The sequence below is a fragment of the Myotis brandtii genome, unplaced genomic scaffold (genome assembly GCF_000412655.1).
Source record: "Myotis brandtii unplaced genomic scaffold, ASM41265v1 scaffold63, whole genome shotgun sequence".
NCBI classification, from domain to species: Eukaryota; Metazoa; Chordata; class Mammalia; order Chiroptera; family Vespertilionidae; genus Myotis; species Myotis brandtii.
In genome coordinates, this window is record NW_005370411.1 from 1053030 (window position 1) to 1065661 (window position 12632).

A 12632-nucleotide genomic window follows, 5' to 3' on the forward strand; every position below is an offset into this window, starting at 1 on the left:
GTGTCTTTATCTGGTTTTGGGATTAGGGTAATGCTGGCTTCATAGAAAGAGCTTGGAAGTGTGCCTTCCTCTTGAATTATTTGGAATAGTCTGAGAAGGCTTGGTTTTAGTTCTTCTTTGAATGTTTGGTAAAACTCCCCTGTAATGCCATCCGGTCCAGAGCTTTTGTTTGATGGAAGCTTTTTGATTACTGTTTCAATTTCATCAGTAGTTATCATCCTATTCAGGTTTTTTTATTCTTCCTGAATGAGTTTTTAAAGATTGTATTTTTCTAGGAATATGTCCATTTTGTTGAGGTTGTCCAGTTTGTTGGAGTAGAGTTGTTTGTAGTATTTTTTTTTTACAATGCTTTGTATATCTGTGAAGTCAGTGGTTACTTCACCTCCTTCATTTCTGATTTTGTTTATTTGGGTCCTCTCTCTTTGTGTCTTGGTGAGCCTGGCTAGAGGTTAATCAATCTTGTTTATCCTTTCCAAGAGCCAGTTCTTGGTTTCATTGATCTTTTGTATTGTTTTTGTTGTTGTTGTCGTCGTTTTTGTTTGTTATTGTTTTTTTGGTCTCTATGTCATTTATTTCTGCTCTGATCTTTGTTATTTCCTTTCTTCTGGTTACTGTGGGCTTTTCTTGTTGCTCTCTTTCTAATTCTTTAAGTTGCAAGGTTAGACAATTTGTTACCATTTTTTCTTGTTTTTTTGAGGTAGGGCTGTAGAGCTATAAACTTCCCTCTCAGGACTGCTTTCATTGTGTCCCATAGATTTGGATTGTTGTGTTTTCATTGTCATTTGTTTCCAGGATGCTTTTTATTTCTTCTTTGATCTCTTTTTGAATGATAGCCTTGCTGTGTATAGTATTCTTGGATTCAGTCCCTTGCTTTGCATCAGTTTGTATATTTCATCCCATTCTCTTATGGCTTGGGGTGTTTGTGTTGAGAAATCAGTTGATATTCTAATGGGAATTCCCTTGTAGGTAACTTTCTGTCTCTCTCTAGCAGCCTTTAAGATTCTAACTTTGTTGTTGATGTTAGCCAATTTAATTATGATATGTCTTGTTGTTGGTGTTTTGGGGTTCATCTTGTTTGTGACTCTGTGGGCTTCTTGGACTTGCATGGTTTTTTTCTTGCCAACATCAAGGAAGATGTTTCTGTCATTATTTCTTCAAACAGGTTTTCTATTCATTGCTTCTCTTCCTCTCCCTCTGGTACCCCTATTATGCAGATGTTGTTTCATTTTGTGTTGTCCCAAAGCTCCTTTAGGCTCTCCTCCTGCTTTTTAAGTTTTCTTTCCAGTTGCTGCTGTGATTGTGTGTTTTTTCCTACCTTGTCTTCTAATTTGCTGATGCAGTCCTCAGCCTCTTCTGGTCTACTGCTTAAACCTTCCACTGTGCTCTTTATTGCAGCTATGTCGGTCTTCATTTCCTCTTGGTTCCTTTTCAAGTTGTTGACATTTTCATTCAGCTCATTGTAATTCTCATTGAGTTGTGTATATTTGTCATCGAGCCATTTGAGCATCCTTATAACCATTACTCTGAATTCTTTCTCTGACATGTTACTTGCCTTCATTTCATTCAATTTCCTTTCTGGTGATTCCTCTTTTTCTTTTTGGAGGGATTGTTTTTTTGTCTCCCCTTTTTTGCTGTAACGTTTTAATTGTTTCTGTGTCCTAGATCCAACTGCATTGCTACCCAGGTTCTTTTGGGGGTGGTACTACTGGTGCAATCTCTTAGGTCGCCTGGGCTTGGTTATCTAATGGAGCTCCCTACTTGAGCTATTTGGGTTCTCTTGATGTAGTTGGATCTTGAATGTTAGTTTCTTATTCATGGATGAAGTCTTGTCTCAGATTAGCAATGTGACTCACCCCCGGCTTCGTTGTGCAAGATGTTTTGGATGTGATCGTGGTTCCGGCTCTGGTGGAAAAGGTTGTCTGAGGTCTCACTTGTATGTGCTCACTGTAAGTTCCCAGAGTCCACGGCCTGGGGGGAGGAGTCTCAGGGCCTGAGTTTCAGGTACGGTGACTTTGGCTGGTGTAGTGTGACTCTGTGGTACTACTGGTGCAATCTCTTAGGTCGCCTGGGCTTGGTTATCTAATGGAGCTCCCTACTTGAGCTATTTGGGTTCTCTTGATGTAGTTGGATCTTGAATGTTAGTTTCTTATTCATGGATGAAGTCTTGTCTCAGATTAGCAATGTGACTCACCCCCGGCTTCGTTGTGCAAGATGTTTTGGATGTGATCGTGGTTCCGGCTCTGGTGGAAAAGGTTGTCTGAGGTCTCACTGGTATGTGCTCACTGTAAGTTCCCAGAGTCCAAAGCCTGGGGGGAAGGAGTCTCAGGGCCTGAGCTTCAGGTACGGTGACTTTGGCTGGTGTAGTGTGACTCTTGCTGGATTAGCGTCACTCTGCAACTCACTATGAGGGTCCAGAGCCCATGACAGTGGGGAGCAGGTGTCTCATAGTCTGGGGTTGAGGCAGTGGGACTCTGGCCAAAGTGATTTCCCTCTCTGAATCACGAGGGGGTTCAGGATCTAGCAGCTGGGGATGTGGGAATCTTGGAGACTGTGGCTGAAACAATGTGACCTTGTCCAGGGAGGCAAGTCCTCAGTAACTCACCAAGCTGTCCAGAGGTAGGTAGCCAGGAGGGGGATGTCCCAGTTTCCGCTGAGGGAGCCGTGCACCCTTGGTTGGAGAGGCACAAGCCCAGTGGCAGCTCACAGAGGGGCCCAGGAGCTGTAGGCTGGGGCAGTGAGCTCATGGGGCCCACACACTGGAGTGGTGCTACCGCAGGGACTGGATGCTAGCAGCCAGGGTTGTGCCTTGTGGCAGCTCAGAGTAGCACCCAGGGGCCACCTGCCAGGGCAGCGGGCTCAGGGGGCTTGTGTGCTGGATTGATGCAACCATAGTGATTGGAGGTCAACAGCCGAGGAGGGGGAAGTCCGAGCTTCAGCTGCCAGGGCCTTTGCGTCCTTGGTTGGATACAAGTGCACCTATTGGCAGCTCACAGAGGCGCCCAGGGTTCACCTACTGGGGTAGTGGCCTCAGCGGGCCTGCGTGCTGAAACCACGTGACCGTGGTGTCTGTGGGTAGGCAGCTTGGAAGGAGAAGTCCGAATTTCTACTGCCAGAGCTCTGCACCCTTGTTTGGCTACAAGCACACCGAGTGGGGGCTCACAGAGGCACCCAAGAGCCGCCTTTCGGGTGGTGGGCTCAGGAGGCCTATGCATTGGAAAAGCATGACTGTGGTGTCCGGAGGTCAGCAGCTGTGGAGTGCAAAGACTCAGTTTTTGCTGCCAGAGCCTTGTGTCCTTGGTTGGATTCACGTGTGCCCAGTGGAAGCTCACAGAGGCACTGGGGGCCCTTTGCCAGAGTGGCACACTCACGCACTGAGAGAGGCCCTTATGCTGAAGCTGTGCAACCACGATGTCTGTGAGCAGGCAGCCAGAAGGGGGAATTCAGATTTTCTACTGCCAGGGCCGTGTACCTTGTTTGGATAAGAGCACGCCCAGCAGGGGCTCACAGTGACATCCAAGAGCAGCCTGTGGGGTGGTAGCTCACAAAGCCTGCATGCTGGGAAGGCGCAACTGAGGTGTCCAGAAGTCATCAGCTGGGGAGGGGTAAGTCGCACATACTGCTGCGGGAGCTGTGCACCCTTGGAGGTGGATGTCCTAGGGTCTGCAGGTCTGTGGGTGGTACAGCAGGATTTGGCTAGAGTGGCTGCAGGGTCGCGGGCAGTGTCCAAGGCCAGTCTGGATAGTGGTGCTAATGAGTTCCTAGAAGAAGCCACTCTCCCCTTCAAGATGGCGTGGGCTCGTTAATCTTTATCTCTTAAGAAATAGATGGGTGGTAGGTACAGTATTTAACTCACCCACAATGATACTAAAGCAGGGAAACGTACTGTGACTTCCTCTAACGCCACAAAACAAAATAGTAATAACGCTAGAAATAGAAGCCCTAACCTCTAAGAACCTCTCCTCTTTTAGCTCTTAGTCTAATCCTCCTACTGACAAGCCTTGTTAAACATGAGAAATCCTGCATCATGTTAAAGCTTTCTGTGAAGTTGAATCAGAAGCATTCAAATATCATTTCAAAAGATGTGAGATTGTAAGTTCTCTAAAAAACATTGTTCTCTTTCATTTGTAGAAGGTATGTATGCATCGGGAAGAAATCAGACAGAATTAGTCATAAGGATTCTGGTATTTCATCCTTGAATGACAGAGAGTGAGTAAAATTGGGTGGGTGACCCTTCTGATAACATTAATAATGATGGAATTTGCCTTAATACCTCAAGAGACAAATAGATCCCGATAGTACTGAATTAAAAATCTGTTATACGTTTTTCTACTATATCTCATTTTTTAACTTTTTCTTTTCATGATACTTAAAAATATTTTCCTTGTTGCCTTTACACTCAGGAAGGAAAATAGATTGTGCATAGTTAAGTTTTTTAAAAGAAATGAATACAGAAGATACTGAAGCATCTTTTAACTGTACACAATGAAAGGAAAGCAAATGAGACTCTGCTCATAAATAAAAAAAAGACTATGCTCATAAAGAAAGAAAATTTTAAAAAAGTTAGCATATTGGAAAATTCTCCAACCTATACCTGTACTCATAGGTTTCCCAATTTTGGGTCTAGAGTTGTTGGTTTTTCCCCACATTTATTTATTTCATTCATGCAACAAATATTAAAGAGTTGTTTTATGTATTAGGCACAATATAAAATAGAGATAGTCAAGGCCATGCCTTCATGACTTCAGTGATTTTCAATTTTTTCTCATCCCATGGCACACATAAATTAATTACTAAAAATCCGTGTGGCCCCTGTGCTGAGCCTCGAGCCTCAGAGGAAGAGCTGTGCTCCACAAACAAAGGTCATGAACTCTGTTTGGATAAAACACTTTCTCATCGTGCATTCACCGCACGGTTATTAGCTCAGGGACTTAGTGTCTCAGAAAAAATATGCCTGTTTTGTACTTGGTTACTTCTAATAAAATAAGGATAAACTTTGTTTCTCATACTCGCTACAGTTTTTATTATTTATTTATTTATTTATTTATTTATAATTGCATTTGAAAGTAGATATAACTATAAACCTGCTTTTGCCCCACCCTGTATGTTATGCTCATACTCTCAAGCCAAAGATCCCAGGAACACACTATAGTTTAAGAAGCTGGGTTCAGCCAGGAAATCATGCAGAATGGGGAATGATCGTATGTGTCAGATGAAGCCCATTGTAGGATTTGGGCTTTGGTTGGGTGATTTGGGAGAGGGTCTAGGAAGTAGGAGTTTGCTCTAGATTAAATGCTATTAGAAAGCAGAGGCAATTCTGTAATCATGTATCTATTTTCATTGCCTCTGTTTTCATTTCCCCTCATTTCCTAGCCCCTTACCTGTTGGTAAAGGAAGGATTCTCATCATAAGGTTATCAGATGGATGAGAGCACAGCACCCTACATCAGACAGATGAGATTGACATATTTATTAATTACATACACTCTCAGCCCAGGGGGAGGACACCACACAGGGCCACACACGGGTTGCACTTGGGAACAACCAGGAGCTATGGAAGGCAAGCTTTATAGTATCAAGAGGATGAGGTACCCTTGTTCCCATAGGAGGATGTGATTGGCCTGTTTGAATCATTCCACAGGCAGGCAGGAAAGTAAAACCTACTACTACTGGGGGGAAAGGAGGAACTGTATCCGATCACTTTGATAAGGAGGGTTGTCTGGCTAGAGGATCTTATCTGGGGAGCAGAGCGGGGAGGAGGAGAATCTGTGGTAAGGCCATTTGAGACCCTGCTAGTGTCCCCCAGATATGAAAGCAGCATGTAATACTGGGCCTTGATTTTAGGACTTTAACCACAGTATCTGGTATCTTAATTAATCCTATCTAGAGGAAGAGACATTAAAACAAGGAGGAGGTTATGCTTGGCAAAGAATTCGCAGTTACTCATTTTAGCCAAGAGAGGAGGGACTGTTTAGTACTTTGGCACTGTGACCTTGCCTTTGTGCTCAGGCAGAATTACGCAGTGGCCTTGCTCCGTCTCATTTCATCAGGGTCTCAGAGTAACCTTGCGAAGGTGGGTGTGATGTCTGAGAGGCGAGCAAGGCCGGCTTCTGACTATAGAGCATCTATTTTTTTCTTTCTCATTTGGAGGGACCTGCTGGTACTGAGAGATTAAATCATGGATTGATCAGAGAAGGTTTTCTACAAGAGGGACTTCAAACCGTAGCCTTTACTGATAAGAAGAAGCCATCCACATAGAGAAGGGCAAAGGAGGGTGGAGGCAAGAGAGGGAGGAGGAAACTTGAGGGCAGCATTCCCACAGGAGGGAAGCAGCAAGTGTGAAGAAAAGGAAACACCCATTACACCTGGGAGGCATGTTTTTAAAAACCACCAAGAGCGAGGCTCTTTGCTTCAGTGACTCTCAAGGGGTTGGAGGTGGTGCAAAACCAGAACCTTAGAACATGGGGAGTACAATTGTGGAAAGCCTCCAGGGGATCGTGGTGTGGTAGTTCTCCACAGGGGCCGTCCCTCACTGCCCCCATCCTCCCACACTTTCAGTTCGATTATATAGGCTTTATGTGGAAAACCCAATACTAGTTGATATTTTACTATGACTCTACGTGTTATACAACAAAATTGCTTGTCCAAAAAGGTTTGCCACCATCCAGGGAGATACCGGGGTTGTTAGTCAGTGAGTGGGCTGTCAGTGGCAGAAGATCAATGATCCTAGATATAATGTTCTTTACTCGCTTGAAACTAGATAGACTGCAGTGATTTTTTTTTCCCAGACCATCTAATAGACAACATATTTGAGCTAGGTCTGCTCGCTTGAAACTAGACTGCAGTGATTTTTTTTCCAGACCATCTAATAGACAACATATTTGAGCTAGGTCTCCATTTTTATTTTATAGTGAAAAATGTCTAATATATGGTTTTATCACTCCATGCCCTGTGCATATACAATCGACGTGCTTGAATGTTATACAATAGTTGGTTTAAAGACACCATTGTTACCAATTGGAAATTTAACATACCAAAACAAGAAAATATTAACAATGATAAACACCTCAGACAGCAGAGAATAGTGGTGATAGGCAAGGACTCTGGAGCCAGACTGTCTGGGTTCAAATTATACCTCTACCACTGTGGACAAGTTATTTAGTTCATGTGCCTCAGTTTCCTCATCTGTAAAGTGGGGATAATAATGGTACCCACTTCAGAGGTATGTTGTTGAGATTAAAATATATATTTAGTTTTTAGATCTTGCTTGTGATAAGCACTGTATAAGTGCTTTACTTTTAATAATGATGGTGACAAGGTCTTGGAAAATAAAATAAAAAGTAGTTAACACCACATTCCTATAGTAAGTGAGTTAATGATGAACTAACCAGTACACATAAATGTTAGCAGATCTTATTGAAAAATTATTTCTTATAACTCTTCTCTTAGTGCAGGGCAATCATGTAATAGATCAGTCTTTGGCACCGTCTGGAAGTATACATTTAATCTAAAATATTTTTTCCTCTCTGCCTGATATGCCTGATACTTCCAGGCCTACCATGGATAGAGGTTTTAATACATTCTGTGACTGAATTTGTTGGACTTTGCCTTAAGAATGCACCAGAAGTCTCAGATTGTTAATTGAGGCAACCAGATTTAGTGTCACTGAAATAAGTGTGATAACAGCTTGATCATGAAAAGCTTTACATAAAGAAAACACCTGCCTGGTGTTAATAAGATACATGAATTTCAGACAACAGAAAACCAAAGAAAATTACCACTCTGTCTATCTTGATAAAATATCAACAGAGGGTTCCCTATTTATTTCACTATACCTAGCATTTTATTTGAATTACTATGAAATGTTAACAGAAAATCAATTGGATTGTGAGGTCCTAACGGGTGAAGAGTTTTTAAATACTGCTGAATCTTTTTATGTACTAACAGATTTATTAAGGCAATATGAAAGAAAAAGAGAAGAAAAACGTTTGTTTTGTTCTAGATATGTGTTACAACAAACTAGAGTGATCTAAGAAGAAATGTCAGGGATCTTAGTAGACCGGGATCATTGGGCATTAACTTCAACATATGCACATTTTTTCCTCTCAGGGTTCAGAGCCTTAATAGAAAAATGTTGAAAATTTTTATCAATTGCCATTTTTTATATCCAAGAGAAAAATCTTTTAAAAATTGAAAACATTATTACAAATAAAGATGAAAGATTGGTCAGGTGGCTCAGTAGGTTGAGTGTAGTCCTGTACACTAAAAAGGTTGCAGGTTCGATTCCTGGTTGGGCCATGTACAGGAGGCACCTGATTGATTTTTCTCTCATACATTGATGTTTCTTTCTCTCTCTCTCTCTCTCTCCCTCTCTTCCTTTCTCTCCCCCTCCCCTTCTCTCCCTGAGAAAATCAATAAAAAATATCCTCAGGTGAGGATTTTTAAAAAATCAAATGCTATGCTTCTTTTCCTGTAAACATACCAATTGAAAGTACCAGAAGTAAAAAAAGATTATTCTGGTTTTGATGTTAAATAATACAAGATTTGTAAAATCATATACACTGAAGTTAAAGACCACATTCTATCTAGCCAGTGTTTTTTGTTTGCTTGTTTGTTTAATATATAGAAAATAAACTCTCTTATTAGACTGCTTTCTATTTTTAATGGATGTGTTTATACATAATTTAGTAAGCAAAGTTTTGGTCTGTTTCCTTCCTAGTTTTTTGTTTTGTTTTGTTTTGTTTTGTTTTGTTTATCTGTTTCCTTCCTAGTTTTTTTGTTTTGTTTTGTTTTGTTTTTCTTTCACTTAAAAATTATAAGCATCACCATGGCTGGGAGGTTTGAAGCATTGGGTGCACCAGAAAGGTTGCCAGTTCAATAATCCAGTCAGGGCATATACCTAGGTTATGGGATCGATCCCCAGTCAAGGCATGTTAGGGAGGCAGCCAATAGATGTTTCTCTCTCTCTCTCTCCCTTCTCTCTCTCTAAAATCAAAAAACATATTCTCAAATTATAGATAGATAGATAGATAGATAGATAGATAGAAAAACACATTCTCAAATTATATATAGTTAATTTTCATGTATAGTCAAAATTTAGTTGACTGCAATGAAGTGGTATAAAGAAAATTTGGATAATCAAAATCTATAGTACTACAAAAGTTTAATTTGTTAGAGGGTCAAACTTCAACTTACACTGCATAAAACTATTGGCCAGACCTGCAAGGTAATAAACCAACTGAAAATAGGCATTCCTTTCACCCTTCCAAAGATTTGTATAACTTAAAGCACATGAATAGCACTTCATAGTTGTGAAGCACTTTTACATATATTATCACTTTTTATCTTTCCCACATCCTTAAGGGAAGGGACATTATAGACATAGAGAAGGTTTTATTATCTTCACTATATATCAACTAGAGGCCTGATGCACGACATTTGTGCACTTGGGGCGGGGAGGGGGTGGGGTCACTCAGCCCATCCTGCGCCCTCTCGCAGTACGGGATCCCTCTGGGTATGTCCGCCTGCTGGCTTAGGCCCGATCCCTCTCAGACATCCCTCTCGCAGTCCAGGGCTCTTGTAGTCCGGGACCCCTTGCTCCTTACCGCCCCACCTGCAGCAGAGGCGGCAGAGGCTCCTGCCACCACTGCTGTGCTCACCAGTCAGAAGCCGGGCTTGCTGCTCCATGGGAGCTCACTGACCCCCAGGGGGCAGCTCCTGCATTGAGCATCTGCCCCTGGTGGTCAGTGTGTGTCATAGCGACCGGTCGTTCTGCCTTTCGATCGATTTGCATATTATGTTTTTATTATATAGGATGAACTGAGGATCAAGCATCATGCTCTTAAGTAAATGCAGGTAATTGGCTCTAAATATATTAAGTCTTGGATTTCAAGCTTTATTTAATTTATTGTGATGCATTGTGAAAGCCTCTGACCTTTCCCACAGTATCAAGCATCCTCTTAAGTAAATGCAGGTAATTGGCTCTAAATATATTAAGTCTTGGATTTCAAGCTTTATTTAATTTATTGTGATGCATTGTGAAAGCCTCTGACCTTTCCCACAGTAACTCCTCTAGTCAGCCTTGTATCCTTACTGCCAATGTCCACATCGTTCTTTTTCCTATTTCTGATCTTCGAATCTTTGTCTTCACTTCCTCACTCCCTTCATAAATCCCTGTCTGCAATGTTGCTGCTTTTCTTGAATGTCCAAATGGTAACTACATCATTCAAGGTCCAGCAAAACTTCCACCTCTTCTGGGAAGTCTTCAAGCTCTCACCATTCTTATTTAATATAGCACTTTCAGGGATTGGTTCTTATGTTCTGAAGTTGTTTCATTTACGTTTATAAGATTCTCCTACTAGATTATAAACTTTTGAGAACAGAGACCAAGTTATATACTTTGAAATTCAGAGCACCCTAGCACTGGATATATATGTAATAAATTCATGATAAGTATTTGGCTGTTATTTAATCTGTCCAATAGAGTCATTGTCTGCTGAACTTACTGTATCTGTATTCCAAACATGTGACTTATAAGTTAGCCTGTATAATGACTTATTATAGTTGAGTTTAGTATGGTCTTTTCAATATGTTCATATACAAATTGACCCTAGCATTGATTTCTAATGGCAGTGACGCCAAGGCATATGGCCTGTGGGATCAATTCAACTATGTATGCCTGATGAATTCCCCAAATAGAGAAGATATTTGACCCATATATCAGTATTGAGAACAGGAACAGGAAACATTATGCAGTGATTGCTTTTGCATAGAATTACATTAGCATCACCTATTGGGTTATTCATAATTTCTCAGCAGATCAGGGATCTTTAATGGTAGTTCCTGTGGAACAACATATGAAAATGCATTCTGCTATTCATTATAAATGATGCTGACCAAGTATATTGTCATTACAAATTTAATTTTTAAGAAAGAACTCTCCATGTGAAAATGACACACTTGAGAGCCGTTGCATTAAAAAAAAGTTGGTACTGCGTAACAACTCAATCTCTTCTGGAACATAACTATTCTGTTTAAACAAATAACTACTTTTGTTCATATTTTAAGGAGAATTTGGAGAAGTCTGTAGTGGGCGTTTGAAGACACCAGGGAAAAGGGAGATCCCAGTTGCCATCAAAACTTTGAAAGGTGGCCACATGGATCGGCAAAGAAGAGATTTTCTAAGAGAAGCTAGTATCATGGGTCAGTTTGACCACCCAAATATCATCCGACTAGAAGGTGTTGTCACAAAAAGTAAGTACTGATTTCCTTTATTACTTCTTTTATGTATTTATCTCTTTTCTTTTTATTTAAAAATCTTAATTACTATAGCCATTAAGGGGATAATTTAGTTCAGATATCATCTTCTGATATTGTCTCTCAGAGTCTTGATATTAAGCTATGACATTGTCAGAGTTTGCATTGGTCACCAAACTACTTTGAAATGGTATTTATTACCTTTAAATCATTTGCTAATTTAACTTGAAGTAATGAATCAAAAGTAAAGGAATATATATATATATCTGTATATATATATATATTTCTATAAGAGTTAATTTGCATAAGGATATGCTGATTAGCCAATGGGAAGGGTAGCGGTCGTACGCTAATTGCCATGTTTCTCTTTTATTAGTGTAGATGAACTGAGTATCAAGCATCATGCTCTTAAGTAAATGCAGGTAATTGGCTCTAAATATATTAAGTCTTGGATTTCAAGCTTTATTTAATTTATTGTGTTGCATTGTGAAAGCCTCTGACCTTTCCCACAGTAACTCCTCTAGTCAGCCTTGCATCCTTACTGCCAATGTCCACATTGTTCTTTTTCCTATTTCTGATCTTTGAATCTTTGCCTTCACTTCCCTTCATAAATCCCTGTCTGCAATGTTGCTGCTTTTCTTGAATGTCCAAATGGTAACCATCATTCAAGGTCCAGCAAAACTTCCACCTCTTCTGGGAAGTCTTCAAGCTTCACCATTCTTATTTAATATAGCACTTTCAGGGATTGGTTCTTATGTTCTGAAGTTGTTTCATTTACGTTTATAAGATTCTCCTACTAGATTATAAACTTTTGAGAACAGAGACCAAGTTATATACTTTGAAATTCAGAGCACCCTAGCACTGGATATATATGTAATAAATTCATGATAAGTATTTGGCTGTTATTTAATCTGTCCAATAGAGTCATTGTCTGCTGAACTTACTGTATCTGTATTCCAAACATGTGACTTATAAGTTAGCCTGTATAATGACTTATTATAGTTGAGTTTAGTATGGTCTTTTCAATATGTTCATATACAAATTGACCCTAGCATTGATTTCTAATGGCAGTGACGCCAAGGCATATGGCCTGTGGGATCAATTCAACTATGTATGCCTGATGAATTCCCCAAATAGAGAAGATATTTGACCCATATATCAGTATTGAGAACAGGAACAGGAAACATTATGCAGTGATTGCTTTTGCATAGAATTACATTAGCATCACCTATTGGGTTATTCATAATTTCTCAGCAGATCAGGGATCTTTAATGGTAGTTCCTGTGGAACAACATATGAAAATGCATTCTGCTATTCATTATAAATGATGCTGACCAAGTATATTGTCATTACAAATTTAATTTTTAAGAAAGAACTCTC

At 40.3% G+C, this 12632-nt stretch overlaps 1 protein-coding gene across 1 annotated transcript in view; it reads left to right on the forward strand.

The window, feature by feature from the left end:
* LOC102255541 (ephrin type-A receptor 6) overlaps positions 1–12632 on the forward strand; it is a 994071-nt gene that overhangs the window by 731665 nt on the left and 249774 nt on the right. Inside the window, exon 11 of the mRNA XM_014528319.1 lies at positions 11064–11249. Within this exon, the coding sequence (XP_014383805.1) occupies positions 11064–11249 (186 nt within the window). The remainder of the gene's footprint in view (positions 1–11063; positions 11250–12632) is intronic.